The sequence below is a fragment of the Lagopus muta genome, chromosome 1 (assembly GCF_023343835.1).
Source record: "Lagopus muta isolate bLagMut1 chromosome 1, bLagMut1 primary, whole genome shotgun sequence".
Taxonomy (NCBI): Eukaryota; Metazoa; Chordata; class Aves; order Galliformes; family Phasianidae; genus Lagopus; species Lagopus muta.
The window spans coordinates 6,458,214-6,476,554 of NC_064433.1; the positions used below are offsets into that span (position 1 = coordinate 6,458,214).

The following is an 18,341-nucleotide window of genomic DNA, read 5'->3' on the forward strand; positions in this document are numbered from 1 at the left end:
TGTTTTAATTTCCTCTGTGTCCCAACATAATTTCAGCTTGTATGTAATCAGCTGATAGATAATAATTCAGGGCACTATTTTTAGAAATTGATGCCCAGATTTCAGTTCTGCTGCGTAGTAAACTGAAAGGTCTGAAGTGTTATCCTATGTAAAATAGGTTAAACTGTGCCATCCAAATTACCTTCTAGGGAAATGAGGTTTCAGGGTCACCTTCTGGGATGGAGGTTTGTTAGCCTTTTGGTCTTGGGCACAAAACACAGGTAACCCTTCCTGCTGCAGAGAAATGCCATACAGGAAGCATTTTCTGCAGGTTTTTTTCCCCATACCTTCCTTACCCCCAACCATATCTCTGTTTCCACTGTCTAGCAGCATATTTGTTGTTAACAATGAAAGTCTGCTTTTGTTTGCTGTCAGAAGGAAAGGTATTGTAGCTCTTTCCCTGACTCCTTGCTTCGTTGGGGCTTTCAGTGCTGTTTGCTCTGCTTTTTCCAGTTGGTCTGTTAGTATCTCCAGATGGAAGAATTGAGTCAGAGCAGCTGAAGCGCTGCAGAGTTGGAGCAGTAAGATAACAGATGGGCAAATGCATTTTAAATACTTTTAAATGATGATAGAACCTTCTAAAATCCTTTCATAGGAGCCCAGTGAAAGAAGTCCTCCAGAGGTATTGATGCTTGCCACAGAGCCACAGCTTCATTTGCATTCAGTTCTAAGCAGTTGGTGGTGAAGTTTTACTCCAGTCTCACTGGCACGCAGCTTGCTGCTCCTCAGTTGGTCCCTAAAGGAACAGTGCAAGTTTTCCTCTCTGTTTGCTGTTAATCAGTGTCTTAAATTAGTCACCAATGTGCAATCAGTCTTAATGGGGTTGTAAATCCCACTCAGTCTCAATGATTAATGTTCACTGCTGCCATAGGCTTGCTCCAAGCTGACAGGCATTGTTTTATAATGGAACTCAGATGAAAAGGTTTTCTGTTGAACACAGTACAAGCAACAAGTTCAGTTGAACAGCCGTGGAAGAAATCTAGAGCTGCTGTGCTTATCCTGGCATTGGTGACTTAGTCACTGTGGGTTTGTCTTACTGAGAAAGTCACAGCACTTAATTCTAGAGGGTCATTTTAAATTGACGTAACTGAGCTTCTGCAAAAAGATTTCTAGGCTTTATGGTCAAAAACAATGATGTGACTGGTTTTGGCCCTGAGTTTTGCCTTTGTGCAGCCAACTTGGCACAAAGCATGAGGTTAAGCTGCTGAGTAGCTTTATATGCATGGACAAGATCTATCAACTTGTCTGCTATTGACAGGCAACTTCCTGAGGAGCTGCTGGGGCTCAAGTATTCTTTAGTCATATCCTGAGTTCAGTTTATCTTATGTGAATTGGGAAATCTCTTAGCTGAAATATTCCCTTCCTCATTAGTGAAGAAAGTGACAATGCAGCATTTGTCTGAGTGTTTTCTAATTCTGGCTTTTCTTTCCTCTGCTGAACTGGTACCGTTTCTGCATGCAGTCATACCTGAATGCTTATCTGTAGATTTTTCCATAGATGAATAGAAAGACAAATCAAAGGTTTGCTTAACCATACAGAACAGAAGCTAACAGATAGAAGCATGTGCAAAGATTTGTGCTTAATTAACCAATGGGAGTGGCACTAGTGTAACTACGCAAGGCAGAATGACTTAAATCACTGAGTAGCAGAGATTTTTTGAAAGAGCTGTTGATAACCAGTAGGTGTGCAGTGTCTGCTCTGTGTGACTTTAAACATAGCCCTTTCTGTGCCTCATCCTCAGCATGCTACTGACCCCTTTGTTCCTACAACCTGTTAGTCTTGTTATCTGCTGAAGTCCTAACCTTTTTTGAAGCAGGATCTTTCTCTCATTAAATGTGATGTCTAGCACAGTGCAGGCCTATCCTTCCATGAAATGTCTCAGTTCTGCTGTAATACAAACAGCAGTAATGTAGGCAACAAGCTTTTCTCTATGCTAAGAGTTTATCTGATGATCTCCATTGGGAGGAAAAATGAACAAAACAAGCCAGAATTAAATGAAAAAGCCCAGCAGACACTGTATCAGTGTATTAACAATAGTTCTTGAAAATTTTCAACTTCCTCTTGGAAATTAACCTAATTCTGGCGTGCAGTTCTCTAGATGTATTGACTTTGCCAGTTGTGTAGTGTACAAGAGTATGTATTTAGAATCACAGAATGGCTTGGGTTGGAAGGGACCTCACAGATCATCAAGTTCCGACCTCCCTGTCACAGGCAGGGTTGCCAGCTGATAGGTCAAGTACTAGAGTGGGTTGCCCAGGGCCCCATGCAGCCTGTCTTTGAATGCTTTCAGGGATGAGGCATCCACAACCTCTCTGGGCAGCCTGTGGCAGCACCTCAACATCCCGTCAGAGGAAAAATTCCTCTGACATCTAATCTGAACTCTCTCCTCCTTTCATTTAAAACCATTTCCCCCTGTCTACTAGTTATCTGTCTGTGTAAAAAGTTATTTTTCCTCCTGTTTATAATCTCCCTTTAAATATTGAAAGGCTGTAATGAGGTCTCCCTGCGGCCTTCTCTTCTCCAGGAGAGTTTTTGACATCTTCTGGGAAATTGTATCTTTCAAGGTTAACTTTTTTTTTCCTCTCTTTTTCAGTTGTTTTTGATGTGTACCGAGACAGCAGGGTAAGTGAACAACAGATTGTTTATTTGCTTAGCAATTAATTGTTTGTTCTGTGGAAGCTGTACCTGAAACCCTCGTGAGAGGAGTCAAAGAGTAGCTGCTTCTTCCTAGAAGTGATCCTGGCAAAAAAAAAAAAAAAAAAAAAGCTACTTGGTTTTATCAATTCTGTTCCTGAATTCCTTTTCAATGTTTGATACTGTCAATGGGAGGATAGCGATAGAGTTAGTGTTGTAAGTATGTCTTTGCCAGTGATGTAACTATTTAGTAAATATTTTCTTTCAGACAAGTAGTCTGTCTTCAAGCACATAACTTTAGCTCCAGCTACAGCTGTGCCTGAATTTGTGTCCAGAGGAGGACTGTGAAGATGATCAGAGGGCTGGAGCACCTCTCCTACGAAGAAAAGCTCAGAGATGGGCTTGTACAGCCTGGAGAATAGAAGCTCTGGAGAGACCTCTTTGTAGCCTTCCAGTAATTGGAGGGATCGTAGAATCACAGAATGGCCTGGGTTGAAAAGGACCACAATGATCATCCAGTTCCATCTCCCTGCTATGTGCAGGGTCGCCAACCACCAGACCAGGCTGCCCAGAGCCACATCCAGCCTGGCCTGAATGCCTGCAGGAATGGGGCATCCACAGCCTCCTTGGGCAACCTGTTCCAGTGTTTCACCACCCTCTGTGTGAAAAATTTCCTCCTAATATCTAACCTAAACCTCCCCTCCAGTTTAAAACCATTCCCTCTTGTCCTATCACTATCCACCCTATTAAACAGCCGTTCCCCCTCCTGTTTATGTGCTCCCTTCAAGAACTGGAAGGCCACAATGAGGTCTCCCTGGAGCCTTCTCTTCTCCAAGCTAAACAAGCCCAGTTCGCTCAGCCTTTCCTCACAGGAGAGGTGCTCCAGCCCTCTGATCATCTTAGTGCCCTCCTCTGGACCTGCTCCAAGAGCTCCACGTCCTTCCTGTGCTGGGGACCGCAGGCCTGGATGCAGTACTGCAGATGGGGCCTCACAAGAGCTGAGTAGAGGGGGACAACCACCTCCCTCTCCCTGATGGCCACCTCTTTTTTTAAATGCAGCCCAGAACACAGTTGGCCACCTGTGCTGCAGGCACACACTGCTTGCTCATGTCCAGCTTCTCATCTACCAGACCCCCAAATCCTTCTCCACGGGCTGCTCTCCACAAGATCTCCCCCCACTTTGTATAAATACCTGGGATTGCCCCGACCTGAGTGCAGTGCCCTGCTCTTGGCCTTGTTGAACCTCATTGGGTTTTCAGGGGCCCACTTCTCCAGCCTGTCCGGGTCCCTCTGGATGGCTTCCCTTCCTTCCAGTGTGTGGACCGCACCGCTCAGCTGCTGTCATCCGCAAACCTGCTGAGGGTGCACTCTGCCATCATCTGTGTCACTGATGAAGATGTTGAAGAGCACTGGTCCAAGACTGACCGCTGAGGGGCACTGCTTGTGACCAGCCTCCACCTGACACAGAACCATTGATCACAGCTCTTTGGCTGCATCTAGCCAATTCCTAATCCATTCTAATTGAACCATTAGAAACAGAAGGGAGACTGACTTTATAAACAGTCTGCTTGTGATAGAACAGGGAGGGAATGTCTTTAAACTAGAATTCAGGTGGTAGGAAGATATTCTTTACTTTGAGGGTGGTGAGGCACTGGCACTGCTGCCCAGAGAAACTGAGGGATGCCCTATGCCTGGAGGTGTTCAAGGTCAGGTTGGATGGAGCCCTGAGCTGCTGGATGGCAATCCTGTCTGCAGCAGGGCTTGGAACTAGATGGTCTTTAAGGTCCCTTCTAACTCAAGGCAGTCTATGATTCTTGGAATTTCATTCTATTGAAGGCAATTTAGATGTCTTTAAGATAAATACTGGTATAGTATTACCCGATGGGATGCCATTCAGAGGGACCCCTAGACAGGCTTGAACTGTGGGCCCAGGAGAACCTTGTGAGGTTCAACAAATATGAATGCAAGATCTTGCATGAGGGAGAGCTACAAAGGTGATCCAAGGGATGGAACACCTCTCCTATGAGGACAGGCTGAGAGAGCTGGGACTGTTTAATCTGGAGACGAGAAGGCTGTGAGGTGACCTGAGTGTGATCTTTCAGTATCTAACGGGGAGCTAGAGGAAAGAAGGGGGCAAACTCTTTAGCAGGGTCTGTGGTGACAGAACAAGGGAAAATGGCTTCAAGCTTAAAGAGGATAGATTTAAGTTGGATACAAGGAAAAAGTTTCCTGGTGAGGGTGGTGAGACACTGGAACAGGTTGCCCAGAGATGTGGTTGATGCCCTTTCCCTGAAGACTTTCAAGGCGAGGATGGGTAAGACCCTGGGCAACCTGACGTAGCTGTAGGTGTTCCTGTTCACTGCAGGAGAGTTGGAGTAGATGGCATTTAAAGGTTCCTTCCAGGTCTAAGGATTCTATGGTAAATAGCTTAAGTGAAGCACTGCTCACTCTATGTAGTGCCTACTATAGGTGGTTTTGACAGAAATGTAACTAAGAGTTCAGCTGGAATTAGTAGGCTATTTCAAAAAATGAGGAGGGTGATGTTTTGCTCACTAAAAGAAATTCAGTAGATTCTTAGCAGTTTTTCTTAAAAAAATAAAATAAAATAAAAATATCCCTATAGCGTCTAAACTCATCAAAGTTAATCATTTCTTCAGAGTGATCTTCAACAGTTGAAAAAATAGCTCTTACTCTAGGATACAAAGGAACGATCATCAAGAGAGTATATGATTGTTGTATTCCCAGTTTAAAGCAGATGGAAGCTATTTTTTTTTTCTGTTCAAATTGTTCCAGCTGTGGTTGAGTGCTCAGCAAGTTGAAACACTGAGCATGCAGATAGTGACAGAATGGGGAGAGATGTCCCATCCTAACTTGAAATGCTAGCCACCTTCACTTCTCCTAGTGTCAACCTACAGAAACAGGTCATGTGAGCTATGCTCTAACAGCACGTACATATTGTCTTAAAGGAGTCCACAACTGAAAAATCCAAAAGCTGATTTTAGGAATGACATTCAGTCACTGAGTAAAGTTAGGAATATTTGTACTTAGTTTGTATAAAAACTTTGATTTCTGATGAAGTATTTTGTAATTGTGTAATAGTAAATCATGCCGTAGTTCGTGAAACAGAAACAAAAGAAATGTGTGATGTGGAAAATTACTGTATTGTTACTGAGCCCAGCTTTCACTGTAAGTATCCAGAGTCAGGCTAAAAGCAGCCATGCTGAATGGCATGAAACTTACCTGCCTGGATTCAAACCATCGGGCGTGAGGATGCTGTCAGATGAAACAAGGAGCAGTGCTTTAGCATCTAACCAAGCCCTGCTTTTGGGTACTCTGCCTCACAACTGAAGTGTGAAGACAGTTTATTTAAGTAAGAGGCTTCAGCCTCTGTGATCTCAAATAAACAGTGTTTCTTCATCTGTCAGGATAGAATATATCTGTTTGTAGATAACTCTCAGTGCCTTCTACCCTTGAGTCTTGTAAACTGCCAGATAATCCTTTGTGTGTCAAATCCTCCTCCTTTCACACATACTTCTGTGGTTTGCAATTGTATTATTCATTGCTCCCTTTGTATGTGAGATATAGGCAGCAAAAGAATATTGAGTATTGCTGAATCTGATTAATTTCCAGAGCCCATGCTCTTCCTTGGGCTGGTTGCATGGCAACCTCACCTACAGAATGAAAGAAATGTCCGATGTCTGCTTATTTTAAATTCTTTCAACTCTAAAATATTCCGCTTGGAGAAGCTTGTTTCCTTACTGTGGCTGTGGAAGAGAGCAAGCCACTCCACCTGTTCTGTAGTTGCTTGAGAGGCTGCAGAGTGGTCTGCCACAGGTCCAGCTTATTGAGTTGGAATGACAGTGCCCTGGTTTGAGGGCGAACTTTTCTATGGCTGACCTTTCCTTTTACTCTCTCTTCACTGAGCTCTTCTGAGCTAGTGCCTGGTTTGGCAGACAGACCTTCTTTTAAGGCAGAAATGCTGTTATACAGTTTTCAAAGCTGGATGATCTGAATACCTTGCCCTAGAGAGGTCATGTTGGAGGACCAGTAGCCTGTTTCCATTTGGATTGGCTTTTTTTGCACAACAGCTGACAAGAGTTTCAGCTCTGCTGTTGCTCCTGGTAATACCTCTTACAAGTTCTACGCCTTGTAACCACATTCAAGACAAGTCACTGTGTTACAGAAGACCAGTGCAAAGCTTCAGGCCACTGCAAATTCACAACTCTCTTCTTGTTAACGTGCAAACCAGCACTAGCATCTATCTGCCTTGTGAGCACTGTCAGTGTGCTTGCAGGTGCAGCTGAAGCTAGGGAAATGTAACAGTTTTGTTTGCATTTTATCTTTTAACTTCCTTTAAACAGTCTTTGTCACAAGCATTTCCTTTCAGCAGCATACTGCTTAATGCTTTAGAAAAACAAAACATGAAGCTGTCATGATACGGTAAATCTATCGGTTCCTGTTTTAGGATGAGGGGAAAAAAAGTTATGTAATAACATGATTTTTTTTTTTAATCCAGATAAGAACAGCCTTGCTTCTCTGGCTTGTGCAATTCTGTTCTCTCATATGGTAAAGATGCCAGAAGACTGCAGATAAATAGCTGTACTATTGCTCTTTAGATACACAGTGTGTATCACCTCAAATGGCATTTAAATCATAAAATTCAAAGTAGGACTTGAATGGATATTTTACTTAGAGAAAATACAGTTTAGTTACTCACCCAGAGCTATGTACATTCCCTTTAATGAAACCTGAGAAAGGATGTTGTTGGCCACTTTCCATCCATTTGCAACTAATGGAGCTCAGCCTAGATTTAAGATGGTCTCGAGGTGTTGCAGTTGGAGTACCACTGTCTGCAGAGAGAGGGAGAAATGTTTCTGTGAGCACCTGAGCAGACAGATGTTCCTTTCAGTAGTCAAAAATGTTTTTCAGGTTTTTTTTTTCCAGGTACATCTTTTCCCCAAAGAAACAATCTTGAATTCCTATTTATGGAAAAAAGAAGTTTCATGTATTTGGGGTGAGAAAAAGACTCTGAGAAAGCCTGTCGTGGGGAAATCCTTTATTGAGTGTAAACATTTCTGATGCAAGGAAAGATTCTCTGAACTGCAGAATGAACTTTGCCAGCCATTGCTTCTGTCTGTGATTAAATTGGTCCATTAATTTGTTTTTCTAGAGTTATAGAATGCATGTGAATTTCAGATTCCTCCTTCTGATGCCTAGTGAGATGTTCCCATTAACAAAAGTAAAACATTGCTTATAATGAGAGTTTGTGACTGTGTTTCTGGGAGGAACAGAGAAGCAAAATGATAGCAGAGCTTGTCCCTTTTTGCTGCCTGTGGTAGTGGTGTCAGTTTTGGTTCACAGGTTTTCCAATTTAGCCATGCAGGTCTGTGCTGTTACACTCTTCCATAACAAGTAAGAAACAGTTCAGGTCTGTGTCCTTGCGGTTCCCAGCTTCTTTTGTAGCTGTCTGTTTTAGCACTGCTCTTACAGTTCTCTGGCTTCTTAAAGCTTGCTTTGAGACAGCTGTACCCAATTGATCTACCCTGAGAGGCAGACCACTACAGGTCTGTGCACAGCCAGGTTGCTGTGTTGGCACAGCTCCCATTTACAAGAAATATTGCTGGTTTCATTTGTGGTGGGACTTCCCCAACCTGCATTAGTAACTCAGTATAGGTGGTGACAGACTGTTTTTAGCCTCTAGCAGTTCTCTGCTGTTGTATGGGTTTATATTCGTTTCTTACTCTACAGCACTTAAATGCTATGAGCGTGGCTTAGGTGGTGTGGGTGGAAATCTCCATGTTACTCTACGACTGAAGGCTTCAAAGGAATGAATCTACATGTTAGAAAACAGATGGCTGTGGTATAATAGTTAAAGATACATTGAAGTTTGCATCGAGATAGGATCTTTTAAAGACAGAAGATCATTCAGGAAGGAGAGTGAGTAAAGGAAAGCAAATTTTTTTAGTAACTGCACAGTTCTCAGGTGTGATTTCCAGTTGGTTTTTAATAAACAAAGTAAATCCCATCAATCCATCATCCCACTGATGTTTCAGAAACCTTCGTCTCCCTGTTTGGAAGATCTGACTTCTGTATGTGGCAGGTGTTTTGCTAGTTCTCAGTACCACCTGTATTCATATTTTGTTATGAAGTTTTTGTTTTATTGGATGACACTTCCATGGGTAAGAAGAGGTGCAGCTTCAGCACAGGGCTATCTTGAGACAAGGAACACAAGTCCTTTCTTGCTCCTTGGCAGACTTCTGTTACCTTTAATAAGTCATGTCAATGTCTCTGCGTACGTTCTTCACTTGTAGAATAGGTGTGCTCTTGTGCACACTACCAGAACTGTTTGACATATGAATATGTTAGAGGTATGGCAGGAAAAATTAGCCTGGACTACTAAGGGTTATATTAAAAATGCCCTTGTGGTTTTTTCAATCTATATCTATGCAGCATCTTTCAGCTTTCATGATCTCCACCAGCAAATTGCAGGCCTTGCTCTGTATTTTTACAGTCCGTTCTGAGAACAAGAATAGCAATCCTTTCAGGCTGCTGAATGTATAGGAGTGCTGAGGTGACTTTTGATGGAAAGCAAAATACCTGGGTTTTATTTCTTTGTATTTCTTTTTTTTCCTCTTCCTTGTTCATGCTGTCTGGAGATCATGGAGGATTTCTGTGGTTTCACCTTGGCATAGAACTGCACGTTATGTAGAGCTGAATTCAGTTTACTTGAGCTCTGTCTGATCTTCTGTCAAAAATAATAATAATAGTAATAATAAAAATATAAAGTCAGAGCTTGCTGTGTTTCAAAACTGTTTGCCTAATGTAAAGTATGTTACAATATTTTCAGCATGTAAGAACAGATGCTTTCAGTTTTGGCATCTATTTTTGTCTCTAAAGACCAGGCATATTACAGTAGTATAAGTGCATGCATGTTCTGGCTCTATTTAAAACTATGTGACTTGTTTTAATTCTTCTGTTGTTACATTGCAGGGTAAGATTTGGTTAATAGATTTTAATCCATTTGGAGAAGTAACAGACTCACTGCTGTTTACGTGGGATGAACTGACCTCTGGGAGAAATCTGAAAGGCGACCAGAGTGAAGGGGAAGCAACAGAACAGGTACAGCTCTGCTGCTAGGGAGCTGGCTAGCAAATCCAGAAGGCATTAGGGCCTCTGCTGCTTCTTTTTTCATAACTGAATTATGGTGCAAATCCCACTGAAGTAAATGAAAGTCCTCAGCTCTTGAAATGTAAACTCTTTGTGAGTAGAATCAATCTATCTTTCTGACAGTAGTTTATCTCAGTAAGCAGCACCTGCTAGTGTTAAATGCCTACGAGGGAATTTGTACTTCAAACCATACAAGCCCATATTGCAGTTTTGACCTCATTGTGAGGAAGATGCCCTGAAAATTGCTTTCACTCAGTTCTAATGTATTTTAAATTTGTTCCACTCTTTTCAATTTCTTTTGAAATCTGTTGCTTTTCTGTTTATTTGCTTGAAGTTCTGTTTTGTTTATTCATATTTGATAGGAAGCAAGAAGAAGCTTAATTTCTGTATCCTCCTCATATTGAACACTCTGTGGTACACTTTGTCCTTTGGTTGGACTCCCTGGACTTGCAGAACAATGCTGTTTTATCCCTGTTCTAAGCTATTCTCTGTGTGAAAACAAATAACTTCCCATTAATTTGGAGAAAGGAAGAGTCTTTTATTTGTTCTCCAGCTTCTTCCTTGTTGTGTGATTGAGACAAGTCCTCACATCTAAATGGGTTCTCATGAGTGGCTGGGTAGAAGAGAGAAAGCTAGTGTGATCTTATGAAGTACTTGCTATTTGTCGGAGAGATGACTAGTCAGATACTGTGGGCTTCTCTTTGTAACTGTAACTGAAGTGACATTATTGAGGTTATTTGAGCTTTGCTTTGGTACCATCACCATCTTCATAACATTGAAAGGGAAATAAACTACTGTTTTCTCTTAGTCTCATGGTGTGTAAATTCAGCGATCTCTTCTGCTAGAAGCTGTCTCCCTTGTTAAAGCACATTCCCAGTTCCAGCTTTCCATGGAGCACCTGAATTTTGTTTTGTGGATTTATTTTTCTGGGTGCCAAGTGGTTTACATAATTTTTCTGGTATAAGCCTGAATGAAGAGTAGAATGACTTTTCTTCATGCTGAAGCTTGCATGCAGTAGTAAAATCTGTTGTAAAGTTACTGAACTTCCTTTAAAATGAAGTTACCTACTGCCATGCAATTAGCAATTGTATTGCTTGTCAGTTCTAGAGTGTCTAAAATATGATTAAAGTGAAATTTATATTAAGTTAAACCTGCTAGAATTGAGAATTTAGAGATACTTTTGAGTGTTGTATAGAGGTATTTTTACCTTCAGTGAATAAATTGCTCAGAAAGCTTAGATCATAGTTTTGATAATACAAACATGGGTTTAAAGAAAGAACCTATGAAAAGGGGCTTAGAGGTGTTACTGTAAAGTTTTTCTTTTACACACAGTCACGTAGATTTCCTGATAGCTCCATTGCTATGGCACCATTATAAATATACATATTAAACACATTTCTATCATATTTTAACTTTGAAGTGAGGAAATGAATGTATTTGACTGTTGGTAACATTTTAACTCTTGCTTTTAATTGCACGGCTTTTAATGACAAAACATAGAATTGTTAAAAAGTGCAAGGTTAGTCGACTGCAAGCTAAATAAGCTCTGCTGCAAGGTGACTCAGGCACTATAATGGAGGAGTTCAAATGATGTTCTGGTTTTACTCAGACACTGTTTTTGTCTTATCCATCATTCTTTTCCAAAGGACTGTCCAGTTTTTCGTTGCACAAACAGTCAAGTTACTGTCCAGCCCAGCCCATACCTGAGTTACCGACTGCCAAAGGATTTTGTGGACCTGTCTACAGGAGAGGATGTTCACAAATTAATTGACTTCCTTAAACTGGTAAGAGTTACCAGAAAATTTTTACTTACTATTCCTGTAAAGTGGTAACATCTAAGTGCCTGAAACTGCTTTTGTAATTAGCATAGGTTACGTGTTTACATATAAAATGTATGGGTTGGTTCTGTATGTATGTATGCATGTATTTTCTTTCATTGAGGAAGAGCAAGCTCTCCTTTTGATCTCGCTTCATTTAATTAATTTTATCTTTAGGGGAAGCAATGAGTGTAGTTTGACAAGTCACACTCAAGAACCTTGTGGGTTTCTTTTTTTGTTGAAATGTAAATATAAATGTAGTCTAAACGGAAATATATATTTTTAATAGCTGAAGTTGATGCATCTCAGAACTTCTTTAAAAGTTGCAAGATAAATATATTAGGAAAAACGTGATTCCTTTCTTCCTTCAATAATAGTGACTAGGGAATGTGACTCTTTTACGTGTGGGGAGAGAAGGCAGATTGCCTTCATCCTGATTACTGAGTTCTACCAGTTAGTTAATTGGGGGTGCAAATCTTGTTCTTAGGTCTAAATAAAATCCAGTAGTTTGGGATGAGGGAGAGGGCTGCCATTGCTGGAAACATTCTCTTATACCATTCAAAAATAGCTTAGAAATGTGGTCGTTGTCTAATATCCATTTTATCTTTGATACTTGTGATTTATTAGTGCTCTCACTTCACAAATTGTATTATAGAATAGTTTAGGTTGGAAGGGACCTTTAAGATCATTTAGTTCCAACCCCTGCTATAGGCAGGGAACTGTATCCTAACATTGTGAATTTTCTTTTGACAGAAAAGAAATCAGCAAGACGATGACTGAGATATCAAGAAGTGTCGCAGTGAATTGTGGAACAATTCAATCACGAAATGCAGAAAAAGCTGTGTTTAGGGAACTATTAAGCTAAAGAAAAACTGTCTTCTATAGTCAACAAAAGAACTTAATAGCTGGTTTATATAACAATGTAGAAAGCTTCTTCATGGAAACATGGAGGTCAGGGTGAGATCTCCTCGGATTCCAGCTTAAAGGCCATGGCACAGTGATGCAAGCAGCAATCTGAGTGCAACTGACTGCCTTCATATCACATAATGTAAAAATGGATGCTATTGAAATATGCCTTTGGACTCTTTGGTTATAAATAGGACAGCATTTAATTCGTCTGCAGTTAAAACATCAAGAATTCTCTGAATTTAGACACTGTCTTGCTTAAAATATAGAATAGCTACAAGGAAAAAAATTTTTGTTCATTGTGAAGGCTGTTGCTTCTTTCATTTCGTGGAACAAATGTAACTACTAATGCTTCCTTGAAACTTATTTTTAACATAATTATATACTAGGCATCAGCTGTGGCTTTAATATAAATAGTGAAATGTAACATGAACCTGTAATGTTAGGTGGACTGAATCTCATTTCTTTTGGATTACTTAAGAAAATGATTACTATTTTTGTTCTTAAATTCTTTCTTGATACTATTTCATGTTCTTTGTATAGAAGGAAAATTGACTAAATTGGGGAAATGGAAGCTCTTGGTACTGTTTTTTTTTTTTTTTCCTATCACAGGGGGGTCATTTTCAGACTAAGAAGCAGCTGCCTTCTGGATGTAGGTGTTTGCATGGTGTCAGTAATGTGTTCTGTTTGCCGTATTTTACTTGATGCAAAAGAAAATTTGGAGATGCTCAGCCACTGGAAACTGGTTCCTATGTTGGACCAGTTATGTGATACTCTGTGTGTATGTAAAGTTATTCATGTTTCTTGTCTTGCTTTTGCTGGCAAGTTGATGTGGCACTCAGTTACCATCTGTTCTTAGATGTTAAATCTGAGTTTAGATGTTAAATGATTTCTTACTGTCACTATTTAGCTTCAGTTTTGAGTGAACTTTGACTAAAGATTATGTGGAATAAGAGTTCAGTTGTACCAAATATAATTTATTAAACACCGTAAATTTACAGCCCCTGTAATCTGTAGAGAACCTGCCCTACTCTTTCACTCTGAATCTCCTTATCCATAGCTTTTTGTTCACAGATTAGATGGACGCTATCTGTAGGCTGGGCTCTACCGAATTCTGTTGTACTACAGGACTTTTGAGGAGGTTTTTCTCAGCCTTATCAGAAAGGTGTATAAATGTTTCTAAATCAAGTAAGAACTTCAGCACTTAAAAAAGCTGTACTTTCTCTTCTGAAGTTACTCCTTCCTGGCCATAAGCTAAAGATTGTGATGATCTAACTGATTATCTCTTAGCAAGATATCACCCTGCAGTTCCTCTTCGTAACTACAGATTGTTGTCCTAAAAGATACTGAATTTTGGTTTAAAGCAGTAAGATAGCTTTCTGAATCTTTTTTTTTTTTAATCATCATCACAGGTTTCAGTGCTGGATATTTAGTGGAAAATACAGTGTCAGGACTTGTTTGATGGCACCCTGTGTACTCTGAAACATCCCTTTAGCAGAGTAAACTGCAGCAATAGCCTTTTCTCAGTCCTTTACATCTTGAGTTTATTTCTCTTGAAAATGGCATCCTCAAATGAACTGATCATGGTGCAGAACTCTTAGACATGCTGGCATGATGTTTTTCTTGTGCTCTGCATTTATAGTTCAGCACTTCTAGAACAAATCCAATGGAACTGAACATCAGCCTAGGATGTGTGTCCCTAAACTGCTTCACTTGTTTCCAGCCTGAGCAAAGTTTGTTTTTCTCCCCTGTGATGCTAAGAGATGACCAGTCTGAATTAACAGATTGCTCAACCTTGCTACCAAACACTGATAACTATCTTTATTTTGAGTTGCAGGAACTTAAACTTCCTTTGGGCTTAATGAAGAGCCATATAAGGAAGCAGAGCAGGAGGATTGCAGCTCAGCAAGAAGTATCAGAGAGAAGTGTTTCACAGCCAATGGCTGTGGTATTTAATCTCTCAGATGAATAGTGGGAGTCAGGATTCCAATGGCCCTGCAAGTAATACTTATGAGCAGGTAGTGGCTTAGTTCTGTTCAGTTGACTCTTCCAACGCTGTCCTCATCTTTCTGACTACCAACATAACATTTTGAGTGAAAGTTAAGATTAGAATAAGCAGCAACATGGATAATACTGTTCTTAATTTAAAAACTTCTCTCTTTCTGTCGACTTGTTTCCGCCTAAAAGGAGGTGTTCTGACTTAATTTTCTGAGTGGTGCTCTATTATGTCTGAAAAGGATTCTAAAAATAGGATAATTTTCCTCAGCTCTGGGTTTCAATAAATGAATAGCACTTGTTGGAATCCGGTCACACTGTATGGCTTGTTAATCCTCCTAATTTCATTTGACGTTGCTAGCTAGAAATTTCATGCATCTTATTCTTAAGCACTTGCACTTAGCTGATGTCCAGGGTGCAGAGCTGGCCAGAGAAAAGCTACCCAGTGAGACACAGTTCAGGTGCTCGTTTAAGCAGTGCAGACAGTCACAGTTAAAGGCTCTCATGAGACTATCGCCAGTTGAAAGGGTTCAAAAGCAGATCACTGGTAGTGGAGGTGGGTAACATTGTGGTGCAAAGCTGCCTAAAAGCACTTCCTGATACTTTTGTGTGGGCTTCAGTTAGTTTAGCTCTTACAAACTGTCCCGATTCTGAAGTGTTGAATAGTTGGAGAAGAACAAAGGATATCTGTCAGTGAATGTAATTGCACAAATCGACTTGGCAGCTAGTAAATAATTTTAACCCCAAAGGTCAAAGTTATGCTGCTTGGTTTGTGTTTGGATAGTGAATCTGTCACTTGAGGAAATTATATTGTGTTAAAATATGTATCTCTGTTTAAGAGAAGGTGAGTCACTGAAGTATAGTACAGGGAGGGACAATAGGACATTTGATTCGTGTCAGATACTTGATAATGCTGATATTTGGAGCCTTAAGTCTAGCTGTCTTAACAACAAAAGTTTGCCTGGATGTTGAATTGACAGTGTCTTCGAACTTGATGACTTCTGTAAAGATGAAGTCCGCTTAAATTTGTGGCCATCCTAGAATTTTATGGAATTAAAATGATTTCTTGCCATAGCTGGCTTACTGCGTGCAGACTTGAAGCTTTCTCAAAGGCACAGAGTCCTTAAGCAACAATATGTAATTATAGATTTTTATAATAATAAAGGGATTAGCACTGTGCTAAGATACTGGGTTTTTTGTTGTTTTTCTTTTGAAGACTTGCTCTATTTCTGTGTGTTAACTATCGTAGCAATGTGTCCCCTGGGCACTGAGAATGTTTTGCCTGCCTTGAGGTCCTCTGAAGAGCTGATGAGGCATTTTCCAACAGTGTATTTTGGCAGGTTGTGGGGAAAGGTTGGTTGGTCAAAAATGCTGACCAAAACTTCTCAGAACCTTGCTCTATAGGAGAGAATTTATTCTAGTTACAAATAAACATTTGGGAGAGACGTCAAGTTCTTTCTGAACAACATTTCCGCCAAGAGAGAAAACAGTCATTACCTGCTACTTGTAATCTTCAGAGCTCGTGTCCAGATGCTAGAGTAGGGCTTAAAGTTTTGCTTTCTGTCTTACATCAACCGCGATCTGTGAGTGTGGGTTCCTGCCTCCTGAACTGAAGGATCTAGCTTTTGCCTCTGGTGCTGGTATGGAACTTTGTCCTGCCAGACTGTTGTATTTCACTGATGTAAATAAATTACTCATTGGAGCTGAGACTTTAAAAGGCAGAGAGAGAATGAAGATGAAAGTGTCTTTACAGCAGTATGGGTAATATATGAGAGGAACTCAGTATTCCTCAAAATCCAGGTTAGTGGGCATGGCAGAGATTTTTGGAAGACAAACTGGAACAAAGAGGCACGTGATTCGTTTGGGAAGGATTGATGCTGGGGCACGATGCTGTAGAGCAAAAGTATTGCTCTACAAGTAGCAAAGTATAGTATAGTATAGCGAAGTATTTACAAAAGTATATACACGAATCTGTATTCCTAAGGCTGGGGAAACTAGATGTTCCCACAACAGGAAAAACAAGCTGATGTCCAGCCCATGGGCCTTGTGTGGCCTGACATGGCTCACAGTGTGGCGTTTCTCCTGGAGGTGGCTCTTCCCTATTGAGTGGCCAAGTGTGCACCCATTGCTCACAACAACCAAACATCACTGTGTGATGGGCACTGTCTGGGCTGCAACCAGGGCAGTGCTAACTCGAGGTATGGCAAATAATTGTGTGCATTTTCATACTTTGGCTTACAGCCACACTTTATTTGTGCTATTGCTTTTGGCGGTATGTACTTTTGTGAGCAACTGTTGTAAAGAATGAAGTACGGGAGGAGCAACATTTCGTTAAGAAAATCTCTGATAAGCACCTTGAGAACTCACTTAGACTTGCAACCCCTGCCATTGAATCAAATTGATGCATTAGTTTCACTAAAACAAGACTACATATCCCACTAGTTCTGTGTTTTTGTTGTTCTCCCTGTAGTACATATTTTACAAGGGCAGCTCTTAAAGTAATGCCTGCTATTTTATTATGTTGGCCCAGAACATCAGAGGTGGATGGTGGTGGTATGGCAGTAGAGGTTGACCTTTCCCACCAACATTCCATTTACGTTTTGTTGCTATGTGGCAGATGGCAGCAGAGGGACAGTCTGAGAAAATGGTGTCTGACATGGAAGTACAGAAGAAGCAAAGGTGTGCCACTGAATTCTCTCATGCAAAAAAAGAAATGGTGCCTGTTGACATTCATTGATGCTTGCTGAACGCTTAGGAGACCTAACAATGAATGTGAGTGCAGTGGTGTGTTTCAGCAGCGATGACAACAGTGGGTCACCTCTGCTGCTGCAGGTTTTGAAGAGCACGGTATGCAGCCTGTTGTCATTGCTGGTGAAGATGCACAGCTAGTGGTGCTGGCTGTGTTTGAAAATATTGTCTTGTAGCTGAGAGTTTTCTCTATCAAGCAGAGTTACTGCGCCCATTATACCTGTTGTAGTTTCCATGGAAATAAGTAGGAAGTGTTAGTTTCAGAGTGACCTATATATATATGCAGCCCAAGACAATTCCTCTCCACTCACTGCTGCCTGGGCAAGCCAAAATGTTGGCCACCCATGAAGTAGTCAGATGGAGACTTTAGACATTTAGTAGACAAATGAAGTCTGGTGGAAATGGGGAGTATTTTATACTTCAGTGTCTGCTGAGAAAATAACTCTTTCCAAGTTTTCCCATGTTAATGCATTTATTTCAGGAGAACAGAGTTTGTATTTCAGAAGGTATGGGGAAGGTATGAGTCTTGTGCAAGACTCAACTATTTTGGATTACATTCAGGCTTATTACAAGTGGTTAAAAATCTTCAAGTAAGTGTCTGCACAGTTATTTGATGCTCTTGAGAAAGGAGGGAAATGAGAAACAGAATAAGGAGCTCAGAAGGTAGTTTCAGTCGGTCTGTTTGGAAGATGATGGGTGGGATAAGGAAATAGAAGAGAGCTGCTTGTTAATGGCCCGGCAGCAATCTCCTAATGTGAAGGTAAAATAGCACAGCAAGGACTCCTAAGGATCAATCAAAATGAAACTACAGAAATTGGAAGGGAAGCACATGATTAAGTGAGGAAAGATGAGGGGATGGAGAAAAAATAATGAATGATTCAGAGAAAACGGATACATTTAATGTTTTCTTCACCTCGCTTTCTTCTGACGAGCAAAAGGGGGAAATGGATGAAATTATCACAATGTGGTAGAAAAACTACACTCAGAATAGTTACTGGTATGTGGTCAGAGAGGGTATTTGAAGTGAGACCACTA

The 18,341-nt window shown here is 40.7% G+C and overlaps 1 protein-coding gene across 1 annotated transcript in view; it reads left to right on the forward strand.

The window, feature by feature from the left end:
- Positions 1-15,743, forward strand: part of CDC123 (cell division cycle 123) — a 36,855-nt gene extending 21,112 nt beyond the window's left edge. The window contains exons 10-13 of the mRNA XM_048963233.1: positions 2,633-2,661; positions 9,664-9,792; positions 11,487-11,624; positions 12,411-15,743. Coding sequence (XP_048819190.1) covers positions 2,633-2,661; positions 9,664-9,792; positions 11,487-11,624; positions 12,411-12,437 — 323 coding nt within the window. The 3' untranslated portion in view covers positions 12,438-15,743. The remainder of the gene's footprint in view (positions 1-2,632; positions 2,662-9,663; positions 9,793-11,486; positions 11,625-12,410) is intronic.
- Positions 15,744-18,341: the final 2,598 nt, after the last annotated feature.